Source organism: Rhinoderma darwinii, chromosome 3 (genome assembly GCF_050947455.1).
Source record: "Rhinoderma darwinii isolate aRhiDar2 chromosome 3, aRhiDar2.hap1, whole genome shotgun sequence".
In the NCBI taxonomy this organism is placed as follows: domain Eukaryota; kingdom Metazoa; phylum Chordata; class Amphibia; order Anura; family Rhinodermatidae; genus Rhinoderma; species Rhinoderma darwinii.
This window is the reverse complement of record NC_134689.1, coordinates 378,611,036-378,637,475: the sequence shown is the minus strand read 5'-3', so window position 1 is coordinate 378,637,475 and position 26,440 is coordinate 378,611,036. Positions and strand designations below refer to the sequence as shown.

Below are 26,440 nucleotides of genomic sequence, written 5' to 3'. Positions count from 1 at the left end.
GCAGTGTTCTCCGATCATATTTAACCCCTCAGATGCGGCGCTCATTAGCGAGCGCCGCATCCGAGTGGTTTAAGGGTATGTTCACACGTAGTCAACAAAAACGTCTGAAAATCCAGAGCTGTTTTCAAGGGAAAACAGACCCTGCTTTTCAGACGTTTTTTTACCAACTCGCATTTTTCGCAGCGTTTTTCGCGGCGTTTTTTACGTCCGTTTTTGGAGCTGTTTTCATTGGAGTCTATGAGAAAACAGCTCCAAAAACGTCCAAAGAAGTGTCCTGCACTTCTTTTGACGAGGCTGTATTTTTACGCGTCGTCGTTTGACAGCTGTCAAACGACGACGCGTAAATGACAGGTCGTCTGCACAGTACGTCGGCAAACCCATTCAAATGAATGGGCAGATGTTTGCCGACGTATTGTAGCCCTATTTTCAGACATAAAACGAGGCATAATACGCCTCGTATACGTCTGAAATTTGGCCGTGTGAACATACCCTTAGAGGGAGCGGGATCCCACTGTCACACCACTGGTACCCTGCGTGCATCGCATGGTGCCGATTGTTTCTAGGACAGCATGGGGCCTAACAAAGGCCCCCAGGTCTGCCTTTAGTGATTGCCTGTTAAGCCATGCCAGAGAAATGGCATAACAATGGCTGCCAGTTTTACACTGACAGGTATAATACACTGCAATACAGAAGTATTGCAGAGTATTATAAAAGCGATCAAAAGATCACACAGTGAAGTCCCCCAGTGGGACTAAAAATAAGTTTAAAAAAGTTAAATAAAGTTTGAAATAAATAAAAGTAACAAGTAAAAAAAATTAAAAAAATAATAAAAACCCACTATTTCACCTACCATAAAAAAAAGGAAAAAGTTATACATATTTGGTATCGCCGCGTCCATAACGCACCGAACTATAAAACGATTACATTATTTAACCCGCCCGAACACTGTAAAAAATAAAATTAAAAACAATGCCACAATTGCTGTTTTCTGTTCATCCTACCTTTAAAAACATTTGATAAAAAGTGATCAAAAAGTCGCATGTACTCCAAAATTGTACCAATAAAAAGTACAAGTAGTCCCGGAAAAAAAAATCCCTCGTACAGCTACATCGGTGGAAAAATAAAAAAGTGGACAAAAAAAAATAATTTTGAAAAAAAGTATTTTAAGGGTATGTTCACACGCACAATTAAAAACAGCTAAAAATTACGGATCTGTTTTCAAGGTGTTTTTGAAACTGAAAAATTAAGCTTCTTTTAATTTGAAGTTTCTTTCATAGTATCAATGGAAAATCAGCTCCAGAGGCGCCTCAAGAAGTGACATGCTCCTCCTTTTTACGAGGCGTTTTTTAAATTCAGCAGCATAAAAATAAACCTCATGTGAACAGCAGTGTATTTACCATTGAAATCAATGGGAAATGGTTTGCAGGCTTATATCAAGTGTATTTTGGAGCGTAAGGCTGGGTTCACACGAGCACATTAACGTCCATAATGGACCGACGTATTTCGGCCGGAAGTCCCGGACCGAACTCAGTGCAGGGAGCCGGGCTCCTAGCATCATAGTTATGTACGATGCTAGGAGTCCCTGCCTCGCTGCAGGAAAACTGTCCCGTAATCATGTTTTCAGTACGGGACAGTAGTTCCACGGAGAGGCAGGGACTCCTAGCGTCGTACATAACTATGATGCTAGGAGCCCGGCTCCCTGCACTGAGTTCGGTCCGGGACTTCCGGCCGAAATACGTCGGTCCATTACGGACGTTAATGTGCTCGTGTGAACCCAGCCTAAAACAAGACTTTTCTGCTCCAAAATCAGCCCGAAAATAAGCCGTGTGAACATACCCTCACTGTGTAAGGGCTGATTCAGACGAACATGGCGTTTTTGCGCACGCAAAACACGCAGCGTTTTGCCTGCGCAAAAGCCACTTGACAGCTCCGTGTGGCAGCAGCATATGATGCGTGGCTGCGTGGTTTTCACGCAGCCGCCATCATTATGACACGCCATTTGGATGTTTGTAAACAGAAAAGCACGTGATGCTTTTCAGTTTACATTCATCCTCTTGACAGCTGTTGCGCGAAACAGGCAGTTCGCACGGAAGTGCTTTCGTGCGGCATGCGTGGTTTTCACGCACCCATTGACTTCAATGGGTGCATGATGCACGAAAAACGCAGAGATATTGAACATGTCGCGCTTTTTACGCAGCGGACAAACGCTGCGCAAAAAGCACGGACTGTCTGTACTGCCCCATAGACTTCTATTGGTCCATGCGAGCCGCGTGAAAACCACGCGGCCTGCACGGACACAATTCACGTTCGTGTGAATCCACCCTTAAAAGTAGAAAAATATAGAAAAACTACATAAATATGGTATCGCCGCAATCGTAACGACCTGCTGAATAAAGTTATTATGTTATTTATACCACACGGTAAACAGCGTAAAATTAAGATGCAAAAAAAGAGTGGCAACATTTCAGGGTTTTTTTCCAGTACCCCACTAAAAAAGTTAATAAAAAGTTAATCAATAAATGAATCAGTAAATACAACTTGTCCTGCAAAAAAAAGAATCCTTATACAGCTATTTCGACGGAAAAATAAAAAAGTTAAAGCGCTTTGAATGTTACAATGGAAAAACGTAAAAAATTGCTCGGTCATTAAGGTTTCAAATATCTTTGGTATTAAGGGGTTAAAGAAGATCATGGAACTGCCTGAAAAACTGGAGCTCTCTAATTATAAAAAGTAAGTGCCCCAGCGTGGCATCTGAGATGTTGGGAGTCAGGGTATGTGCACACGACCTCTTCTCATACGTAATGGAGGCGTTTTACGCCTCGAATTACGCCTGAAAAGACGGCTCCAATACGTCGGCAAACATCTGCCCATTGCTTGCAATGGGTCTTACGATGTTCTGTGCAGACGAGCTGTCATTTTATGCGTCGCTGTCAAAAGACGGCGCGTAAAATTACGGCTGCGTCAAAGAAGTGCAGGACACTTCTTGGGACGTAATTGGAGCCGTTTTTCATTGACTCCAATGAAAACCCGCTCCAATTATGTCTGAAAAAGACGCCGCGAAAAACGCGTGCACTTGTATAAACGTCTGAAATTCAGGAGCTGTTTTCTCCTGAAAACAGCTCCGTAATTTCAGACGTATTTGGCGTTGTCGTGTGAACATACATGTGCTATATGTTTTGGCCTCACTCTCACTATCTCCTTGTAATCAGGAAGCAGCAGTCCAGGGCTGGCCGAGACGTTTCACTTTTTTGGGAAATGTTTTTAGTTTGTCTTGTTCCGGCATATAAGAAATATTTATGTTATCTGGGCAGGAAACCAACTTTCCCCGAGTAGTAACAAACCGCAAGATCAGTCTGGGAATATGGGAAAAACAAACGTGTGACACAGTTTACGGCAGTTTTCTGTAGACCAGAAGGCAGCATCAACGATTAGAAGGAAGTAATGCTGAAACGGTGTTCAGTCACTTGCTGTCAGTGAATAAAAACATTAAAAATTTACAGGAACAGCTGAAAACCTGTCCTGATCATGTCAAACTGCCAGAGAGAGCTCGGGTTCACTGTAGGGCCATGTTCACACAGGGCGGATACGCTGCGTAAAAGCACATAGCGTATCCGCCCTGTGTGCCACAGGGAATTCTGGATGAAAAAACGTACCAAATTGTGGTGCAATTTTCCAGCCGGAATGTCCGCTGCGGAAAACTGCCCAGAAAAATTATGTTTTGTCCCATGTGACTGCTGCAGCCTGTGATTGGCTCCAGTGGTAACATGGGATGAAGCGTCATCCTAGGTGGCGGACTGGACAAAGAAACACTGAATTCTGGGTAAGTATAAGATTTAATTTTTTTTCAATGCAATTCCACCGCAAAAAAACGCAACATCTGCTATTTGTTGTGGGTTTTACCTCCCATTGAAATCAATGGAGGAAAACCCGCAACAAATAAGCAGCGTTTACGCGAATACAATTGACGTGCTGTGGATTAAAAAACGCACCGCATGTAAATTTCTGAGTTTTTTCCGCTCAGCTTTTACGCAGCGTGTGGATAAGATTTGTTCTATCTCATCCACTTTGCTGCTACAGTATTATGCTGTAGATTTTCCGCAACTAAATTAGTTGCGGAAAATCCACAGTGTTTACGCTACGTGTGAACTTACCCTTACAAGCTGAACACCTGTATAAGCAGGACCAAGTCAGGATGACATTTCAGCCTCTGGATGTAAACATGAATGTTTTTATTCAGTGACTGCAAACAGATATTGAAAATGAGTGACGAGGACAAACGAGTAAACGCTTATTTGTCAGCTAATCGCATCTTTTAAGAGGCCCAAAAAAATGGACGCTTATCGGCAGCTGTTGGACGACAGTACCGCACATCAAGGCCACGGGATTTCTGCTTGGTTGTGTCACTTGTTCTTCATACACAGAACAATTCTTCAAACGAGAGTCAAGTGAATAGTGGTTTAAAAAATAGTCCTGGGTACCCGGCGTTTTCCATCAGACCAATCATAGTGGTGGAGCTTCCTCTCCCTGGAGGGCAGTGCCATGGTACTATAGTGGACTGTTGAGGTGTCGTTTTTTTGAGGGTACATATCATTTGGCGTTTAATTTATGTGGAAATGCGTGCAGATTTGTGAATTGTTATTTTTTTCTCTATTGTCAACCGATCACCGTAAATATTCTATTAAATGGGCGATCCGCTTTGGACAATCCCTGACAATAAGATGATTACAAAGCGTCCCCCTGCTGGGACTACCAGCGATCAGCTATCATTTGTAGTGAAACCTGGCAGAAAGTGTGTCATTTTCCTGCAGCGCCACCACAGGGGAAATGAAGAATTACACAGTGCCTATTCATATCAATGTGTTGTCTTTGTAATGCAGGACAGGACAGGTCCTCCAGAGAGAGAGACGCTCTTTGTAACCGCTCTCCACTCTGCCAAAAAAAAATCAGGATCCCGAACAAATGACTTCCTTTAAAAACTGAATTCAATAATAGGGTTTATGAAAATGGAGTTGCTTGGACAACCCCTTGTACAGGTTTCCTTGTCTATCTTATGACTTCCGGATCTATACGTGGATGAATGAGCTCCCTGCAGTTCATGAAATAGCTTGTTATGTAAACAGGAGCTTCATGCAGCTAAAATCCATCTAATCCTCTTACGTAAAGTATAACAAAGCCATTGTTCCATACAGGAGCCATACACTCAAATATTAATGGGCTAGTGAATCTGTATAAATGGCTGATAAATCATACATAACATCATTTTAAGATATTCAGATAATTACTCTGGGCCCCGTTACCTAGGGGTCCACATTGACAGACCCCCAGGAGCAACCTGAGTGGAGCATGTATACCTTCACTGCCCTGAAACCACCATTAACCCCTGCACTATTTAGGCATTGTATGACTGTATTCCTTGAATATTGAATGGCAGTATTGTGGGGAACATATATGGCAGCGTTATATGGGCACTATATGGTAATATTTAGAAAATGTAAGGTGGTCTTATTTGGGTAATGAATGAGAGTATTGAAGGGGCACTATATGGAAGTCTTATTTGGCATTGTATGTCAGTATTGAGTGGAAAATATATGGCAGCGTTAGGTGGGCACTAAATGGTAACATTATTTAGGAATTGTATAATTTTATTACCATATGTGGGCACCGTATGGATGTATTATTTGGCATTGTATGGTAGTATTTGGGTATAAACTTTTGGGTAAAAAGCGCATATGTATATGTTGAAAATATGAGAACACCTGCTTATAAATCGCAAGGGGAGGTCCCTACTTTTACTTCTGGTCTACCTTAGGAACCAGAGTTTGGGTGTAACGGCTACCCCCTATAGCAACGACATTGAATACATTATAGCCCGTGTTTGGTGATCTGCTTTGAGGTTTGGTGAAATTTTCCCAGAGACCCCCTCATTGGCTTATTCGCCTCAGTGTATAGTTGGCAGTAACCTGATAATACTCTTTACACAGACGCTACATTAACGCTATTACAATATATGCATGTCATAGTGGTGCCACCATGATAATGTCATTTGTAAATATTTTTTTTTATGGACATGTCTATGCCACACTTGCCTACTTTTAAGAATAATATTTAGGGAAGTTTGAGATGCGGCACCGTGGACATTTTTTTTTCTTGGTAACTGCGTCCCATAAATCCATCGCATGTCATCAGAATCTCCCCATTCAAGAGCGCCGGTAGACTCAACTCATATACTATAGTGGCAGCAGAATGTCCCCAATAAACAAGACTACCAGTAGAGTGCATAGAGTTAAATAATGAAGTTCTTGTGGTCTACAGCTGCCACAAGGGGGAGCTCACTACACACATTTATATAGCTCCTCTTGAAGACTATGGGAGCCATATAAATACTTATGCAGAACCGGACTGCACCGCTACCCTCCCCCCTTCCTCTTCAGTTGCCGAAAATGTCTCTGGTTTTGCAGGAGTCTGGGACATCCGGGAAAGTAAACAAGTATGGTTAGTGGGGGCAGGGGGTTTTAGGGGTACTATATTGTACCAATATGACATAGCATTCTCCACATCTAAATTCTGGTTCCATAGCAGGAAATGAAAAGACTGGCAACATATCTCTCCTCCCAACTAAGAACAAAGGAAATAAAATGTGCAAGTCATTACCCAACAATCAAAGTATTTTTAGTAAATTATTAAATATGTATAACTACTAAGGTTAGAATATAACTGTTCACAGCTCAATATTATACGAAATGCTTTAAAAGGAACTGCAGATGTATTTCTTTATAGCCACCCTTGTCTGTTTTGGGAAAATAGGATAGTATAATGGGACTTTATTTGTTGTCCCCCAAAGAGTGGTCACAGGGGTTCCCATATGGCAAATCTGCCAAGTTATACGGAACAGGGAATGTATGTATTTGTAGTGGGAGAACGGTGAAAATAACTTCGTATAAAACGTATGCATTTGGTAAACCCCCTTTAAAATCCTGCCTTTACCCCTGCGGTCACCTGTGCTGCAGAGAGGTAGAAACGCGTGGTCAAGGTGCTGTGAAGGTTGGATCGTCTTGATCTATTAAGCACGGTCTGCTCACATCTCTGCTCTCTAAAATCCAGGAAACGATCTAGCCGTATTAGAAGGTTTCAGGTTTCTTTAACTATGTTTGTTTTCTAATGTACATGCGCCTGTTGCATTCTGGGTGCATCAATGCTTTCTATTATCGCAGCCCTGGAAAAGTTCAGAAGGTCCACCTATTAGCACTTTTCATGATTTGACTCCCACGTTGCATGTTTTTGGGTCTTCTACAGACTTTCATCCCTTTTCTTGCTGGTGGTCTCAAAGGTTGGGTTATTTCACCTGGACAAGTCCTTTGTCAATTAAAGTTGGCCTAGCGATTAGTTGATTTGTGCGAGTCCAACTTTAGGATGCTGAAGTTGAAATGTGGAGGCCTTAAATGGTGGACCCCCCTCTATGAGGTCTATATGCCCTATAGGGTATATGGAAAGGAGTTGTCAAGCATCTACTTGATGGTCGTCCTCGCTCTCCATGATACTCCCAAATGTTTTCACCAACGGCTAAGGTCATAGATGTCAATACTTATTCTGTCCAAATTCCATATCCGTAAAGACCCAAGCATAGTAAAATCCTTTGGACAATTTTGATGTTAGTGTGCCCATGATCTAAGTCCACAGCCGACTTGAAAAGGATGTCTCATCGCAGTTGACTGAGGCATCTAATATGCGATTAAATGGGCGGAATGAAAGTGATCTTCGATTCCGCCCGTTGCAGTGATGTGTCGGATGTAACATACAGCTGACTCCCGCTCAGTACACGGGCTAAGTGCCCTCCATACTTCCCCTTGGCGGATGTCTCGTACACATACATGACGTGTCGCCAGGGGGTGACATTCATGCAAATACAGTGTAAAAATAGTACACACACATCCATTGCTAAGGATGGTCTTACACGGCCCGACAGCTCGTCGTTCGGCGCTCGTTTGCTCCTTTCACAAGAAGGCTGTAATACTGTAAACTGCTGCTAATGCTGTGTCGGGGATTCACAATACGAGCAGTGAACGGGATGAAGAGGAAGCTCGTACGAGCGCTGCGGCCCCTTCAAAACACCTGATTGGCGGGGGTCCCGGCAGTCGGACCCCAACCGATCAGATATCGATGGCCTATCCTGAGGAGAGGCCATCAATTTTTAGTGACTGGACAACCCCTTTAAGGATTCTTGTCAACAATGGCTACAAATACAGAAGTTTGGATCTAAGTCCCCCACCGATCGCTAAAATGAAGAAGCAAAATAACTTGGGTGAGTGCTGTGCCGCTTCATTCCATAGACTTTCTAATGAGCTCATACACCACTCCAAGGAAAGCCGATCAAAAACAAAGCGCCACGGCGCTCACCCGAGCCCTTCTGCTGCTTTTGTTTTAGCTATCTGTGGGGGTCTCAGTGCTCAGACCCCCACCAATCAAAACTTCTGACATGTCACTATGACAAATCAAAGTTTTTTTTAAAGTTTAGTTACACTTTTAAAGTAGAAATACACCTTAAAAGGATATAACCACAATTGCAACCAATTATATATATATTTTTTAACATACATTCAGTAGGTACGGTAGGTTAGCAAGAAGTAGGGGACAGATAGAAGAGAGCTGGACTACAGAATCAGACTTCACAGGGTTTGTTTGCAGTCTGTAACCATGGAGACACATAGGTCTGCATAGAAGCTGTAAACACAAAATGGTCGATTTTTGTAAAGCGGATCTATCATCAGACTATGCTGCCCTATATAAAGGCAGCACAGTATCGGCACAGGTCCGCTCTCCTATAAGCCAAATCAACACAACACAGTGATTGATGGACAGTGAGCAAAATGGCCGTTTGGGCTAATTGGAGAGCGTACCTGTCCCAATACTATGCCACCCTTGTATACGGCTGTATAGTTTGATCACAGATCTGCTTTAATCAAAACTATTTCTAAAGTTGCTGCATTTTTGATGATGGAAAAAATGATAGAAAGTCCTGCAGCGTTACGAGAAGAGCTGCTGATGTTACTCACACATATGTATTCAAATGTGTCTAGAGGTTCCCAGAACTGGAGATATGTGGGGCAGGGTTTTTCTGAGCTTCCTGTTAGTCAATGACTAGAACTACATTCAACCTCTCCGTAGCCTGAAATGGCTGATAACCAGGAACAACAGATTGTACTTTAATGTCTAGCGTCCCTTTAATAGACAATGTACTGGCTTCCGGGCAGTGGCGTAACTATAGGGGTTGCTTCTCGGCCTTTTGGCTAAGATCAAGTGTAGTACCTGCTCAAGCTGAGGTTAGTAATCATCCCTGCCGGTGGTTGATGGGCCATCGTAGGGGGATGACAGAACACTGAGGTGAGGGCAGGGAACCACAACGGTCATCGGTCTGGTGTACGCATTTGGTTTAAAGGTACCATTTGTAGGTGACCAGGCGACCGCCGGATCGAGGTCAGGTAGTTTGAAAGCCCGAGTTGCTATGTGCCCCAGGGCTGGTGACCCTGGGGTGCCCTAACTCACTGGGGGTGGGATCCCACTGAGTGAAGGCACACTTGCACGCACTCTCTTTCACACTATATGAGCACACACCTTTATTCTCCCGGCCTTCTGGCTGGGAGATGAGGAATTTTTTATACCTGGCGGATGTCCAGGCTGTATCACAGCGCACATCCACTTATTTAATTTTGTTTTTCACTGTGTGTTTGTCACGTTTTGTCACAAGGATTTTGGGATGCGGTGCCCTTTTGGGACCCTCCTGAGGTCTAGGGGGAAAATGTGTGGCCATTTGGTTCCTTTTATCCCTGCAACCTGACCCCCCTTCTTCGGAGGGGAGGTGCAACTTTGATGCAGGCTCCTAGGTGGACACTGGGGTGGCAGCCCAGGTAGAAGTCTAGGAGTGTGTTTGGGTCTCCCTAAGCTTCGGCGAGGGGGGGATCATCGATCCTCGATCCTCTAGGCCTATGGCTTGGAGGGTCGGGGAATGGTTATGCGGGGCCTCTCTCTTTTAAGAGAAGGGCTGCGATAGACCGCATCCTTGTGCACTTTTGTGTGGCACCTCTGCACTTTTTATGCACTTGGGTGATAGAAAGCACGGCTCGGGCTTTAAAAAAAAAAAAACTATAGGGGTTGCAGCTGTCGCAATTGTGACCGAACCCCAAAGCCAGGAGGGCCCGCGGCCCCACGCACAGCATCAATGAAAAGTTACTATAGTAACTGGGGTCTACGTAATAAACGACACAGGCCACCGTCAATCAGCTGTTTTGAAGGGGGGTGCAGCGCACCTACGAGCGCTACTTCCTCTTCATTCCGATCACTTTCTCACACTGAATCGCTGACACGTCCGTGTCATCGATTCACAGTGTGAGCAAGTAAGGGAGATGAAAAGGAAGCAGCGCTTGTACGAGCTCTGCATCCCCTTCAAAACAGCGTCAATATTTAGGGACTGGACAACCCTTTAAGCCTACCATGTGTTAGGCTTAGATACACGGCCCCAGCAGACAGTAATCTTATACTGTATAAGATTACGGTCTGCTGGATCCTGTATCTAAGCCTACCTTAGGCTTAGGTACAGGGTCCAACAAACAGTATCACACATGCACTAGGGCCCTGTATTTAAGCCTACCATATGTGTTAGGCTGTGTTCACATCAGCGTTGCCCTTCCGTTGAGGCGTTCCGCCGGAGGTTTCTGTCGGGTAACCCCTCAGCATAACGGCAAACTGAAACGTCAGCTTCCGTTTCCCTCACCATTGATCTCCATGGTGACAGAAACGTTGCTAAAGGTTTCCGTTTGTCAACATTGTGACAGGGTTCCGTTGTTCTTGACACAACCAATAGCGCAGTCGACTGCGCTATTGATTCCGTCAAACAAACGGAAACCTGCCAGAACGGTGACAAATGGAAACCATTAGCAGTGTTTCCGTCACCATTGAGATCAATGGTGATGCAAACGGAAGCTGTGGTTTCCGTTTGACTTTCCATTGCGGGGTTCCACGACGGAAACCTCCGACGGAACCCTGGAACGGAAAGCGAACGCTGATGTGAACAGGCCCTAACATAGTTAATGAGGGTTGTGTTTTTTTTTTAATTTCAATAAAATATTTTTTCTATGTCCTTGTTTTTTTTTTTTAAACTTTATTACTGCTGCCTTAATAGCTGCTGGCTGATTCACAGCATCCATTACTAAGGCGGGGGGCTCCGTGTTAGCCGGTGCAGTGGCTAACACTAACCCCCGTTATTACCCCGGTACCCACCAACACTAGGGGTGCCAGGAAGAGCCGGATACCATCCAGTACCCGACCATCTGTAGTGATGGTCCGGCACTGGGCCGGCCACAGGCTGGTATTATTAAGCTGGGAAAGGCCAAACACAGTGGCCCTTCCCACCCTGGTAATACTAGGCTGCTGCTGCTGCTATGTTGTATCTGGCTAGTTATGAAAAATGGGGGGGGACTCCACATCATTTTAAAAAAAAATAATTAGCTCACACACACATATACACATTTTTTGGGGGGGTAAATGTATTGGGGCTATTTCCCCTGACGTTTCAGGACCTTAGTAACGCCCCTGGCTGCTAGTGCGACATCGTTAGGTCACTTAGGAGACCCAGCGATGCAGCAGAAACCTGCTGGCCGTCGGCCATGAGGAGTTTGGGGAGAGGGCCCCAAGAAGAATCTTTGCATGGGCCCCATGATCCGTTAGCTACGCCCCTACCGCCTGCAATAGTGTCTCAACTTCTGAAACATCATAAACTCATCATCCTACGGTGATAAACCTTTATAGGACAGCCATACACTTTATGACTGATAATCATGTATAAAGATAATAAATTGTACAGCACAACAGAATTATTTTGAAGAAGATTTCTGCTTTATTCTTCCTCTTCTGTCACGTTGTTAAAAATTCTATTCATATGTTTCATAGTTATATCTATTTCTGGGAAAGCTGGGTGACTACTAATATGGACACTATTAAAGCTCCAACATGGATAGGCACCCAGATTTCCTAGTGTCCTGAATGGTATGCCTGGCGGAGAAGAAGATGCATCAGGTCTTAAAGGGGTTTTCCCATCATTAATATTTATCACCTATACAGAGAATCGGTGCTGCGCATGCTCGGCCACCGCTCAATTCACTTTCTATGGGGCTGCCGGAGAAAGCGTCTGGCAGCCCCATAGAAAATAAATGGAGCAGTGGGTGAGCATGCGCAGTACTGCTCCATTCATAAAGGGGCGCACAGCGACAGCCAGGTAAGCCCATTCTCGGGATCGCTGGAGGTCCCTGCGGTTGGACCCCACCGGTCATAAATTATGTGGAAAACCACTAACTATGAGCAGGTTTGCAATTGAGGACTCTAGCAACAAGGGTGACAAACCTTTGGGTAAGGCCCCAAGAAGCAGCAGTGACCAAGCCGCGATGCGACCGAACACTGCGCCAGCAGGCCATTCAGCGCAGTTTTCAAGTTGCTTGTTAATGGCCGCACAGTATTGCAGGTAAAACTGCTGGTGACCTGCAAAATCGTGCAGCCATAAGGGTCTATTCATTATTGGCCGCATGATTTTTCAGGTAAACAGTAGTTTTAACTCGCAACATTGCGTACCCATTTAACAAGCAATTTGACAAACGTGCCAAACAGCGTGCCACCGCGGTTTTCGGCCGCATTGTGGCTGGTCAATGCTGCTCAGTGGGGCCTTACCCTTTGGGAGCAGTAATGGTCGCTATATTGGTTGTCACTCAGCTTTCCTAAAAACAACTGAAGACGTATTTTGAGTTTCGCCGATTTGCGAATCAATTTGCAATGAACCGGCAATTAAGATGCATTGGGGGAATTAATTCGCATAAAAACGGTACTGAAAAATTGTTGCCAATAGCAACCAATCAGATCACTTCTACTTCTTTCAATTCAAAATAAGCCCTGGGAAGATACAGGCTGAAATCTGAGTAGCCAAGTGCAACACGCTTTAGAAAAGTGAAATCAAAATCTCTCGGCCAGAGTGCGGCCTCCACTGGACTTGGCATTATCTTTCAAGACTTCTTAGTGGGTCCAAAGGATCCCACTGAAGTCAGGATGATCAAATGGCGGTTGCCGCCCCCCTCAATATTTATGACTGAAAACTTTAATGTGCCCAAAAAGCATAAGATGCAATAGGGGATGATTTATCTAAACTGATGTAAAAGAAAAATGAGGCAGTCGACCATAGCAACCAATCAGATTCCAGCTCTCATCTTTCCAAGGCCCCTTTGAAAATGAAAGTAGTAATCTGATTGGTTTCTATGGCCAACTGCACCACTGTACCTTTCTATCTAGGATTATCAAGTAAAATGCGTTACCTGATACTGTATTCACTTTTATAGTATTCGATCGTGATCCTGTGATAATGGCTGACAACAGAAAACAACAGCAAGGCCGGGATCTTCACCAAAACCTTCCCAGACACCCAATGTACCGATCTGATTTTATTAATCCATGCCATTTAAAAATATTTACTGCCGAGCAGAGACATTTTTCGCCAAATTTAACCTTTACCAACCATTAGGATGCACTGGCGAATTGATTTGCCAGGTTTGAGATTCACTTTTGGCGAATTTATGAGCATAATAGGCAAAGCGTTTTTCTTATTGTATTCTACGGACAAGTAAATTAGCAAATAAGGCGAATCGGTGAAATGACAAAACAGAAAAGTAAATTCTTTAATTTCAAAGCCGATAGCCTGGTGATCAGCTTTTATTCGCAGGAAATTTCTGGAAAGCCACACATCACCCTTGTAGGATAAATGTTCAAATGTAAGAGGAACCATGTAGGTTCCTCAATGGGAGATCACCCATGACGTCCATGTTCCCTAATAGTCATTAGTTGTACTGATAGGACAACCCCCTTAAAGGGGTTGTTTGGTTTCAGCAATTTAAAGGGGTTTTCCCACTAGAAACATTTATAACATATATGCACCTTGCCAACAGGTGAAAAAGGAAAAGCCTGAAGCCCAACCTCTGATTGGCAAGGTTGATTTCTCACCTTGCCTTCAGTGTCCATGGCTGCATGTCTTCTGTCTTCCTTTCTGTGTATTGAATATTTATAGAAACGGAATCAGGGCATGGGTTCCATTAAAAATAACGTCCGAGTGCCTACGCATCGCTACAGGCGGCCTATTTGACCCTCCCTTGGCCATCCAGACCTTATCTGATCTCAGGTTAGTTTTCTTCACTGCTCGTCGTATTACTAACTATTTATATTGTATTAATTCCTGGTTATGAACGTTCACTACGTCCTGACCTTCGCTTCTGCCACACTTTAGATTTACACTTGGTACCTTCCTGATATTGATCCTGGCTTCGTCTTCTGGTTACGTCTTGGATCATCCCTAATACATTTTCCCAGCTCTGACCAGTAGCAGATTAAAGGGGTTTCCCATCAGAGACATTTATAACATATCCACAGGATATGTCATAAACGTCAGAAAGACGTCCCACCTCTGGGACCCCCACCTATCTCTAGAACGGGGCCCCCTAAACCCTGTTCTACCGCTCTTGGCTCCAGATGACTCGTGTGATTTCCGACCACGAAGAAGAGCTACGCTGTTTCCGTAAGTCCCATAGAACTGAAAAGCAGTTACAGAAACAGCGTAGCTCGAATGCTACGCAGCTTCCATAACTGCCATTCACTACTATGGGAGTTACGGAAACAGCGTAGCTCAGCGAGTTACGCTGTTTCCGTAATTCATGGTTGGAAATCACACGCTTCAGGCACAGCACAGAGCAGGAGAATGGGGTTTAGGGGGTCCCGTTCGAGAGATAGGTGGGGGTCCCAGAGGTGGGACCCGCATCTATCTGACGTTTATGACATATCCTGTGGATATGTCATATATGTCTCTGGTGGGAAAACCCCTTTAATCTGCTACTGGTCAGAGCTGGGAAAATGTATTAGGGATGATCCAAGATGTAACCAGAAGACGAAGCCAGGATCAATATCAGGAAGGTACCAAGCGTAAATATAAAGTGTGGCAGAAGCGAAGGTCAGAACGTAGTGAACGTTCATAACCAGGAATTAATACAATATAAATAGTTAGTAATACGACGAGCAGTGAAGAAAACTAACCTGAGATCAGATAAGGTCTGGATGGCCAAGGGAGGGTCAAATAGGCCGCCTGTAGTGATGCGTAGGCACTCGGACGTTATTTTTAATGGAACCCATGCCCAGATTCCGTTTCTACAAATATTCAATACACAGAAAGGAAGACAGAAGACATGCAGCCATGGACACTGAGGGCAGGGGAAAAATCAACCTTGCCAATCAGAGGTTGGGCTTCACACTTTTCCTTTTTCACCTGTTGGCAAGGTGCACCCTAGAGGATTGTCATCAAAGTGGACTTATGTGAAAGGCCGTGCCCGTTCTACCGCTCTGTGCTCCGGCTGACGCGTGTGATTCCCGACCATGAATTATGGAAACAGCTTAGCTCAGCTTTTCCGTAAGTCCCTTAGAACTGAATGGTACTTACGGAAACAGCGTAGCTCGCATTCTAAACTGCTTCCGTTACTTTTCCATTCACTACTATGGGAGCTGCAAAACAGAGCAAAACAGAGCAAAACAGAGCGGTAGAACGGGGTGTAGGGAGCCCCGTTCTAGAGATAGGTGCGGGTCCCAGGAGGTGAGACCCGCATCTATTTGACATTTATGATGTATCCTGCGGATAAGTCATAAATGTCCCTGATGGGGAAAACCCCTTTAAATGTTATTTTTTGTATAATAAAAAGTTATACAATTTTCCAATATACTCTCTGTATTCATTCCTCGTAGTTTTCAAGATCTCTGCTTGTTGTTATCCAGTAGGAACATTCATTGTTTACTTCCATTGGATATAATTCTGTCCATGGTCATGTGATGGACACACAGGTGCGGGGATTATTAGAAGACACAGCTCTGATACACATACTGTAACTGTAACGATCCCAGCACCTGTGTGTCCATCACATGACTATGGACAGAATTATATCCAATGGAAGTAAACAATGAATGTTCCTACTGGATAACAACAAGCAGAGATCTTGAAAACTACGAGGAATGAATACAGAGAGTATATTGTAAATTGTTTAACTTTTTATTATACAAAAAATAACATTAACATGAAAGAAGACAATCCCTTTCAATCTCTGTATATGGATATATGTATCTCTCACGGACAATATAGCCGCAGATACTCCGATCAATATGGCCCTGATACAAACAGCGATCTGATCTTTTTATCGTGACGTCGGCTGGTAAAGGGGCAATTACTGTGATATATCCATAATGATCACACTAGTTTTCCCAGTGAAAAATCTTTCCGGTAATAGCAAATATCAATTATACGCACCACAATAATCTTCTCTTCTGAGACCGGATTCAACATTATTATCCAATTAACCAGAAAACAACCAAGAAAAGTCCTGAATTTTTTACAACGTCTAAACATGGCATAGGAAATCCTCTTTGAGATTAACAGTATGGCCTCCAGGCTGATACATTGTAACGAATTATCAGTACAGGAGAGAGATGTGCTGCTGCTGATCTATTTAGCTCATAGAGGATCCTCTAGACTGAACACACTGTAATAAACACTCATCAGTGCAAGCCAGGACTAGGTCAGTAGAAGGATTTTCAGCCTCTGGGTGTAAACAAGAATCATCCCATTCACTCACAGCAAGCAGAGATCTTGTAAATGATAAAGAATTGATACACAAAGTATTTTAGAAAGTTGCAGAACTTTATACTATACATTGATTGGGCTTTCTATATATAGTATATACAAGTCACCAGATATAAAGAGAGTGCTGTTGGAAGTCTTACCTAGGACCAGAGTGCAGGTGAAGAGCAGTACAATCCCAGGGTACAGGGTGGTAGATTTGCCTGTAGCAGCCATAAGATCTAAACGTGCCTACAGCTAATGCATGTAAATATAGACTGACTGACTGCCCCACTCCAGATCACTGGTGCATAGTGCAGTACCCCCTCCTCCAGAGCTGCACTCGCTTCACTGCACCTCACACGCCTAACTAAGCCTCATACTCGTCAACACTATGTCAATCTATTTTCCAGCTAATCCCCCCAAAGTTATGCCAAGTCTGAGCCCTGATTCCTTCACTTCTTCTTTTGCTATGGTGAGCCCCTATAATCCCTCCCTAGAAGGATGATGATGAGCCCTACGTCCCGCCTCAGCCTCACTTCTTCCATAGAAGTGCACACACTGCACTCAACCCAGCTGATCACTCCCTGACCTCAAAAATCTCAGTGCTCATGCGCGACCCGACTCTGTGGCGGACAGTTTACCCAGCAGCAGCGCCATCTGGTGTTAATACCATGAACTGCGATTCACATGATTTTGGTATTAATTCATTATAATGGAATGCCAGTCACCCGGTCAGCTAAAACGACCTGCCCTAGGCGTTTAATACGAGAAATAAATTGTGATAAATTACATCTAGCCATTAAAAGTTGGCGTTATAACCGATAATACTATAATCAGCAAAAGCTCTGTGCTTTTACCTTTTTCTATTGGAAAAAAATCCGAATATTCTATTCAGCGAACGGGTGTTCTTATGAAAAATGTCTGCTAGAACCCTTGAGTTTGTGATATAGTAGCCAGTTTCTAGTAGACCAAAATAAACCGTTATTTAAAGAAAAGACCCTTCCAAAATGGCGCTTCTAGAGGAGACAGAAAATTCTGCAGAACATGACGCAAGACGTAAATAGCGTCATTCCGTAAACGTCACGTCTCTGCTTCCTTATTGGTCGGTGCGAGTGCTGGCGGAAGAAGCCGGTCAGAGGGTGTTAGGTCGCGGAAGAAGGAAGATGGTGTGGCTGTGGCCCCCAGTGAGTTATCTGCTGCTGGGAGGGCAGGGGCTGCTTCTCACCTTCTCCCTCATCGCCACGCAGAATAACAGCAGCCCCGCCACATCTGTGCCGAGCAGCACCCCGGCCCCCGAGCAGAGAGACCCCAGAGGACCCCTCGTATTGTGCGAGTACTTGTGAGTATTTCACCATTGTGCGGGGGACCCCTACCCATAGATACCAGAAAGCGAGACAGGTGGAGTTTTGGATTTACCTTGTTTCTAGATCTTCTCACAGCTGAGGGTTTGCTACAGTTTATCCAGTCAAGACTCTCTCGGACTAGACTGATCGGCTTTACCTGCACTGATACATTGTGGCAAACTATCAGGACAGGAGGGAGGTTTGTTGTGTTTAGTTTAGGGGATTGTCTACATGCAATTGTAGCAAAATCTTATCTTTTTTTTTTTTTTTACCCCAAATGTGTAGAATATTTACCTTGATAATTGTAAAGGACTGATCCCCATCTATATGTAATCCAAAAAAAATCTACTTTAAAGGGAAGCTTCACCTATAAAATTCTACTGTATCATTCTCTTGCCACTGAGACCTGTCAGATTCATAGGTGATTGCTACAACTAATGCATGAACACTTCCGTTGGCTGTTGTACGCCCGCTAATGATGGATCTGTGAAAAACGGACCGCACACGGATAGCTTCCCTGTGCGGTCTGTTGTTTCACGGACCAAATCAATGAAAAGGTAGAGACTGTTCTGTCAAAAACGGTCAGGAGTAGGACCTGTTCTATTTTTGAGGGAACGGCCGCACGGTTCCGTTAAAACAACAGAAGTGTGCATGACCCCATAGAAATGAATGTGTTAGGGTGCTAGCCGAACAACCGATAGCACCCTGACGAAAAAAACTGAAGTGGGCATGAGGCCTTAGGGACCTGGGAATCTCCCATTCACTGTAATGTACAGAACATAGACCCCTCGTGGGGGGGGGGGGGAGTGGACTGCTCCTGGGGAAGTGTGTTTGGGGGGGGGGGGGAGTGGACTGCTCCTTGGGAAGTGTGTGTGGGGGGGGGGAGTGGACTGCTCCTGGGGAAGTGTGGGGGGGGGAGTGGACTGCTCCTGGGGAAGTGTGGGGGGGGGAGTGGACTGCTCCTGGGGAAGTGTGGGGGGGGGAGTGGACTGCTCCTGGGGAAGTGTGGGGGGGGGAGTGGACTGCTCCTGGGGAAGTGTGGGGGGGGGAGTGGACTGCTCCTGGGGAAGTGTGGGGGGGGGGGAGTGGACTGCTCTTGGGGAAGTGTGGGGGGGGGGAGTGGACTGCTCCTGGGGAAGTGTGGGGGGGGGGGAGTGGACTGCTCTTGGGGAAGTGTGGGGGGGGGGAGTGGACTGCTCCTGGGGAAGTGTGGGGGGGGGGGGGAGTGGACTGCTCCTGGGGAAGTGTGGGGGGGGGGAGTGGACTGCTCTTGGGGAAGTGTGGGGGGGGGGGGGGAGTGGACTGCTCCTGGGGAAGTGTGGGGGGGGGGGGAGTGGACTGCTCCTGGGGAAGTGTGGGGGGGGGGGAGTGGACTGCTCCTGGGGAAGTGTGGGGGGGGGGGGGGAGTGGACTGCTCTTGGGGAAGTGTGGGGGGGGGGAGTGGACTGCTCCTGGGGAAGTGTGGGGGGGGAGTGGACTGCTCCTGGGGAAGTGTGTGGGGGGGGGGAGTGGACTGCTCTTGGGGAAGTGTGGGGGGGGGGGGAGTGGACTGCTCTTGGGGAAGTGTGGGGGGGGGAGTGGACTGCTCCTTGGGAAGTGTGTGTGGGGGGGGGGAGTGGACTGCTCCTGGGGAAGTGTGTGTGTGGGGGGGGGGGAGTGGACTGCTCCTGGGGAAGTGTGGGGGGGGGGAGTGGACTGCTCTTGGGGAAGTGTGGGGGGGGGGGGAGTGGACTGCTCCTGGGGAAGTGTGGGGGGGGGGGGAGTGGACTGCTCCTGGGGAAGTGTGGGGGGGGGGGGAGTGGACTGCTCTTGGGGAAGTGTGGGGGGGGGGGAGTGGACTGCTCCTGGGGAAGTGTGGGGGGGGGGAGTGGACTGCTCCTGGGGAAGTGGGGGGGGGGAGTGGACTGCTCCTGGGGAAGTGGGGGGGGGGAGTGGACTGCTCCTGGGGAAGTGGGGGGGGGGGAGTGGACTGCTCCTGGGGAAGTGGGGGGGGGGGAGTGGACTGCTCCTGGGGAAGTTGTGGCGGGGGTCGGGATGGACTGCTCCTGGGGAAGTTGTGGCGGGGGTCGGGATGGACTGCTCCTGGGGAAGTTGTGGCGGGGGTCGGGATGGACTGCTCCTGGGGAAGTTGTGGCGGGGGTCGGGATGGACTGCTCCTGGGGAAGTTGTGGCGGGGGTCGGGATGGACTGCTCCTGGGGAAGTGGTGGGGGGGGGGACTACGGAGGATATGGTGGAGGTGATGTCAGTTCTTCATAATCTTCACATTCTTGTTTGTGCTCCCCAGACCAGAAGAGTTCATAGACTGTGATGATCCTGTAGACCACACCAGCAATGCGTCCAGCCTGCAAGACATCGACTATGGCTGCACGAAGGTACGGGAGTTCCATAAGCGCAACCAGTGATCTGCTCCTTCCCTAACGCCAGCAGACTTCAATGGAGAGGGGTGCGCAAGTGCAACTCCCATTCTCCTGAGGTGTGGGACCTGCACCTATCAGGCATTTATGGCATGTCCCCTGGATACCGCATACATCTTTATAATGGGAATACCCCTTTAAACAGCACATCCATCCATTTCTTTTTAAACATTTCTTGGTTATGTTCTGCGTTTGCTGAGGTGAAATCGCGCGTTACGTCTCACACATTTCCAATCCTGTCAGAGAGCCTGCCAGTTTTCTTCTTAGAACTATACCTTGTGCCATTCCTCATTTACTCCTCCTGGAATTGTATGAATAAATTGTCAACTGGGCATTACCATTCCCCTCGTCAATGGAGCGTGCCCCTACACACTCCGACAGTATTCAATCAGTGCTTAGTGTCAGACTGTGTGGGTACACGCCCTATTGACGATTGGAATGTTAAGGCCCACGGTAAGGGTACAATGCCGATTTCTAAGAAAAGATGTACCATAAATGTATGGCACGTGGTCCTGGGCATTCAATCCGCACCATCGTAAATCTAGGATACAGGTAGAAAACCTCTACTCCAGTAATTCAGCAAGAGTCAGATTGGCGCTCAAATTATTATTATTGGGCTCAGGGATTCAAGAAAACCGCCGCGACCATTCCGGTGTCATGCCCCACCCCCCTCCTGCCATTCTCTAGACCTAACACATTAGATCAGATTTACCTGGAGCGTTTCTTTAATGGTTTCACCAGTTGATAAATGAAATCTAAGCTGTTTTTATGTCCGTTAATTCCATATGATCAAATTGTATATGATCAATAATTCTGCCGTTTTCTTCACAGTTTGGGGGGCAGGCGTACAGCGATGTCGTTCATACAAAAGTCTTGTGCCGAGCATTGCCAGGCATTGAGTGCGCCGAACCTCGGACGTTCTATCGTGGGAACAAGCCTTGCATCAAGTATGTGACTTCACGCTGATCTTGTTAACCCTTTCCCACCCTGTGTCGTAATAGCACGTCACGGTGAGTGGGACATTCCCGAGAGCCACCATACTATAACGCTACAGTTGTGGTATGGGCATAAGAGCTGAACCCACGTAATCCTTTGTGGGTGCCGACTATATTATCCAGCCAACACCCCACTCTAACATTGGGAACGGAGAGAACTAAATAAGCCCTTATGTTCATTTTCAATGTTAAATAAAAAATAAAATTTGTGGCTCTCAGAATGTGGCGACAAAAAAGTAAATAAAAACAATAATTTTGGTATGGCGATAATCGTAATGACCCGCAAAATGAAGTAAACGTGATTTATATCGCACGGCGAATGGCGTTAAAAAAACAGAACAATGGCAAAATGACTGTTTGTAGCATAGCCTACCAAAAAGCTACGAGGAGTTCAATACATTATGGGGGAGATATTTTAAGACTAGCGTTTCATATGCCGGTCTTCATAATCGCTTCACTAGAGTAAGATGCGATACGTTTGTTAAAAGGCGAGTACTTCCTAGTAAATGTTTTACAATCTTCGGCTGGCCATGCGCCACAATTGTGGCACAACCATCACGGTTGCAGGGACCAGGCCCGGACCCAATCCACGTAAATTTCAAGAAAAAGGTTCAAAATTCTGTCCATGGTCATGTGATGGACACACAGGTGCATGGCTCGTTTCAGTTTCTGTATAAGAGCTGTGTCTTCTAATGATCCATCACATGACCATGGACAGAATTGTATCCACTTTATCCATTCTTATCCACAATGAATGTTTCTACTGAATAACAACAAGCAGAGATCTTGAAATCGTGAGGAATTAATACAGAAAGTTTATTGGAAAAATGTAGAACTTTTCATTATACCAAAAAATAACAGTCATTTGCTGAAACCGGACAACCCCTTTAAGGCCCTAACTGTAGGACACATTATAGGTGATTTTCTATTTCTGTAAATCTTTAGGATAGGCAGTCAAGATGTGATCGATGGCTGTCCAACTCCTGGGACCTCAGCCGAGCAGCAGAAAAGAGGGGCTACAGAGCAAGCTGCAGTGGCCAGGCCCATTAACTGCAATACCTGATACAGCGCCCCCCCTCCCACCAGGTCTGTGTCTGGTATTGCAGCTCAGCCCTATTCACTTTGTGTACCAGCCACACAAACATAGACCTAGGAAGTGCTGCAGAGATCTGGCCAAGGGCAGGTCATCAATGTTCTATCTCCGAAAACCCCTTTAATCATTGTATAATAAAAAGTGGTGTCATTTCTACTATAACGAAATTGCTGCTTGCTGTCAGTGACTAGAATTATTCTTACTTACATTGAGAGGCTAGAAACAGTACCTGACCTTGTCCTGTTCACCTAGTTAAGGGTGTATTCAGGTGTTGTAGACAAGGTGCAGTTATAACAACACAAAAAAAACTTGTGGTTCACTGCATTTTTTCGTTACAGTTGTTACAGGTGAAACTTGTTGCGTAGATGTTTCACCTGTTTACACTGCAACCGCATCAAAAAGCGTTGTAAAACCGCATGTGTTTTTTTTTTTTTTTTTTTCCTTTCCTTTTTCATGCAGTTTTAACCACACCTCAACCGCAACGTCTGAATATGCCCTAAGAGTTTGTTACAATGTATCAGTGTAAACAATCCTCTGTGTGCTAGACACAGCAGCTCCGTAAATCTCTACACTGCCCTGGCTCTCTCCAGACGCCAGACTGATCCATAATATTAAGCCCTCAGATGTGTGAGCAGGACAAGGTCCGTATGTTTTTCATAGACCATGGAAATGGTGATAAATTGAAACACAAAGTATATTAGAAAGCTGCAGCATATTTCACTACACGGTGATTGTGCAGTCCTATGTAAATAAAGTTTAACGTAAAGCTCTGTTATGTTAGGGTATTTATAGAGCATTTTGTATGGCCGAAAAGGCCTATTTAGACCATTTTACGCCAACTGTTGGCACCTTTTCCTGACACAAACGTAGACTATGTGGATAAGTTGATCTGCCATGTTGGAATTGTTGTGGTTTTGACAGGTGCAGACCTTGGACAGGCCATGTCAAATGACAGATCTTCATCCCTTTAATAGAAATCCAGACCAGGGCCCAGATTAGGGCAGAGATCGATCATCAATTTGTCATTTTTAATAATCTGGGACTTCTGATATTGATGGCCTATCCTAAAGTTAGACCATCAGATCAGTGATAGTCGGACTCCCGGCATGCTCACCGAACTGCTGATTGTTGTGACATTCATTTTTTACCAGCCAAAGCCAATAAAAATGTATGGCGCTGTGCCTGGTATTACAGCTTAGCACCATTCACTTAAATGGGACTGAGCAGCAGTCGTGGGCACCACCTCTACAATATCTACAGCTCTGTGCCTAGTAAATGATAAAGGGGACCTAGCAGTGACCAGAGTGCCATGGCCCCTTCATTCAGCTTGATCGGCAAGTGTGCCTGGCATAAGACTACCAACGAACTGAAATTGATTATCTTAAAGATAGCCGATCAAAGTCCTAGAAAACCCCCCTAACTTCTGGCAACAAATTCTTCAGAAAACGGCCGTCTGAATTGCCTATTGTATGGGCAGCTTAAGGGAATAACATTATCAGCATTTCTCTTCTATGCTCTTACTATAGGAGGCACAGCAATTCCAGTCAGATGCTAGAACTCGTTGTTTAGGTCATTATTCTTGTCCATAGGGGGCAGTATTGCATTATTTATTGATGGCAGAGTAAAAATATCCATTCTTGTCAGGAAAACTGCTGAATGACATTGTAAAGCTGTGGTGACTACCCTTCCCCGCACTTTCTTCACTTTATCCAGTTAAGGGCCTGTTCACATCAGCGTCGCCCGTCCGTTGAGGGTTTATCAGAGGTTTCGGTCGGGTTAACCCCTCAACGGAAATGCAAATTGAAACCTTAGCTTCCGTTTGCATCACCATTGATCTGAATGGTGACGGAAAATTTGCTAATGGTTTCCGTTTGTCACCGTTGTGAACGGGTTCCGTTGCTTTGTCGGAATCAATAGTGCAGTCAACTACGCTATCGCAGATAACCTGTGCTGATTGCAAACATTTCAACATGAACAGAATTCCTGCGTGAGTAGCTACAAAGGGCAACTCTCAAGATGGAGGACCTGGCACATTCTGCCATTACACAGAGCACGTTTATTTAAATGAGAGCTGTGTAATACTTAAGTTGACCTTCAGTGGTGCTGCAGGAGATGCTGCCAGTTCCCATGGACACTACAGCTGATTACTGGGGGTTTCTGCAGGAGAACACCCTGTAATCCGCTTAGAACTAGGGTCTCTTCTAACCAAAAGGGATTGTCTAAAGTGTATACCCCTTTAATTGCCAATTACCTAGGCAAAGGATTATTGGTATAAAATGATCTATACCCACATTTATTTTAAAGACTCTTTGCATTGAAATGTGTTATTCTAGAAAGTTTACGTTTCTATTAATGTCACTTTGTCTTTTGAACAGATACACCGGACACTATTTCATTACCACCTTGCTCTACTCCTTCTTCTTGGGTTGCTTTGGGGTTGACCGATTCTGCCTCGGGCATACTGGCACCGCTGTGGGCAAGCTCCTCACTTTAGGAGGTCTGGGCATCTGGTGGTTTGTAGATCTTATTCTGCTCATCACCGGAGGGTTAATGCCAAGTGACAATAGCAACTGGTGCACCATCTACTGAGAAGGACTTTATTGCATTGGAGACTTGGACTTTGTATCCAGTTTTATCCCCTGGCAGGGTGTATGGGAGTTTCATCACCTAATATTCACTCTTTGACGTCATTATTTATTTCACATTATGACTGTACAAAGGAAGGAATGAATCCTTGGACCGTTACCTCTGAAATTACTAAAACGTTGTATTGAACCATTGCCATATTATGTCTCATTTGTAAGATAAGTCTGTAAATATGTTATAAATGCTGATGCCCTGTAACTATAATAAAATAAGGAATTGTACCATTGTAGCCTGTGGGCCTTCTTTATGGTTGCATGACAACGGGCCTATACCTTACGCATACCTGTGCATTAAAGTCAATTTCTAGTCAGATTGCGTGTTTCAGATTCTTAATATATTTAAGATCTCTTCTTGCTGTCAGTGAGTGAAAATATTCTTTACATCCGGAGGCTGAAAGCTCATACAGGCCTAATACTTCTCACAGCCCAGCAGTGGATATGGTTGTATCCAATATGGACGACGTTCTGAGCTAAACAACCTGCATTTATGCTGCTGCTGTCTTGATTTGGCTGAGGATTGTATACACTGTATCAAATTCTCAGCTGTGAAAAGTAATGTGTCTGTGTTTACTGCTGTTTTACCTCAAGGTGCGTCCAAGTCTCTTCATTCAAAAGGGTTTAATGAAGCATGATTATGTTCCTGGAGTTTTCCTTCCTCTGTCTCTCATGTCCCAGTCAGTCAAGTGAGTGGCATCCCACTGTAATGCCTTTAGTGCAGAGAACATTGAGAAGTAAGATCCTGACAGGACTGGACCTACTGTAGACACTTCCTATTCCATAAAACTCGCATCCCAGAACATAAGTTAGTCACGGGATCTTTACCAGGGTGTTCTCAAAGCACCTTCCATGACCGCACCAGAGGAGGTAGGATCTTGCCTCTCAGGGTATGTTCACATGGCCTATTTTTGGCCGTTTTTCGTGCCGTAAGCACCCGAAAAATCTTAAGCGGAACGCCTCCAAACATCTGCCCATTGATTGCAATGAGAAAAACGGCGTTCTGTTGTGATGGGCTGTTTTTTTTATGCGGCCATTTTGAAAAACTGCTGCGAAAAAGTGCAGTTCACTTCTTGGGATGTTTTTGGAGCTGTTTTTCATAGACACTATTGAAAACAGCTCCAAATACACGGCGAAAATCGCGAGTGGCTTAAACGTCTGAATATCAGGAGCGGTTTTCCCTTGAAAACAGCTCCGTATTTTCAGACGTTTTTGAGTTTGCGTGTGAACATACCCTAATAGGTACAGGAAAGAGCACAAGTGGTTAAATAGCCCCTCTG

At 45.3% G+C, this 26,440-nt stretch overlaps 2 protein-coding genes across 2 annotated transcripts in view; one reads left to right on the top strand and one right to left on the bottom strand.

Moving 5' to 3' along the window:
• ADAM9 (ADAM metallopeptidase domain 9) overlaps window positions 1-17,547 on the bottom strand; it is a 127,529-nt gene extending 109,982 nt beyond the window's left edge. The window contains exon 1 of the mRNA XM_075858815.1: window positions 16,837-17,547. Within this exon, the coding sequence (XP_075714930.1) occupies window positions 16,837-16,909 (73 nt within the window). The 5' untranslated portion in view covers window positions 16,910-17,547. The remainder of the gene's footprint in view (window positions 1-16,836) is intronic.
• A 233-nt stretch (window positions 17,548-17,780) lies between these two features.
• TM2D2 (TM2 domain containing 2) lies at window positions 17,781-25,396 on the top strand. Its single transcript, XM_075858820.1, has 4 exons — window positions 17,781-18,014; window positions 20,304-20,391; window positions 21,265-21,380; window positions 24,897-25,396. Exons 1-4 carry the CDS (start codon window positions 17,839-17,841, stop codon window positions 25,108-25,110), a joined length of 594 nt encoding a protein of 197 aa, XP_075714935.1. The 5' UTR covers window positions 17,781-17,838; the 3' UTR covers window positions 25,111-25,396.
• Window positions 25,397-26,440: the final 1,044 nt, after the last annotated feature.

Coding starts and splice junctions, on each gene's coding strand:
- TM2D2 (XM_075858820.1), top strand. CDS start 17,839: ATGGTGTGGCTGTGGCCCCCAGTGAGTTATCTGCTGCTGGGAGGGCAG. Junction 18,015..20,303: donor CTCGTATTGTGCGAGTACTT/GTGAGTATTTCA, acceptor TGTGCTCCCCAG/ACCAGAAGAGTTCATAGACT. Junction 21,381..24,896: donor GGGAACAAGCCTTGCATCAA/GTATGTGACTTC, acceptor TCTTTTGAACAG/ATACACCGGACACTATTTCA.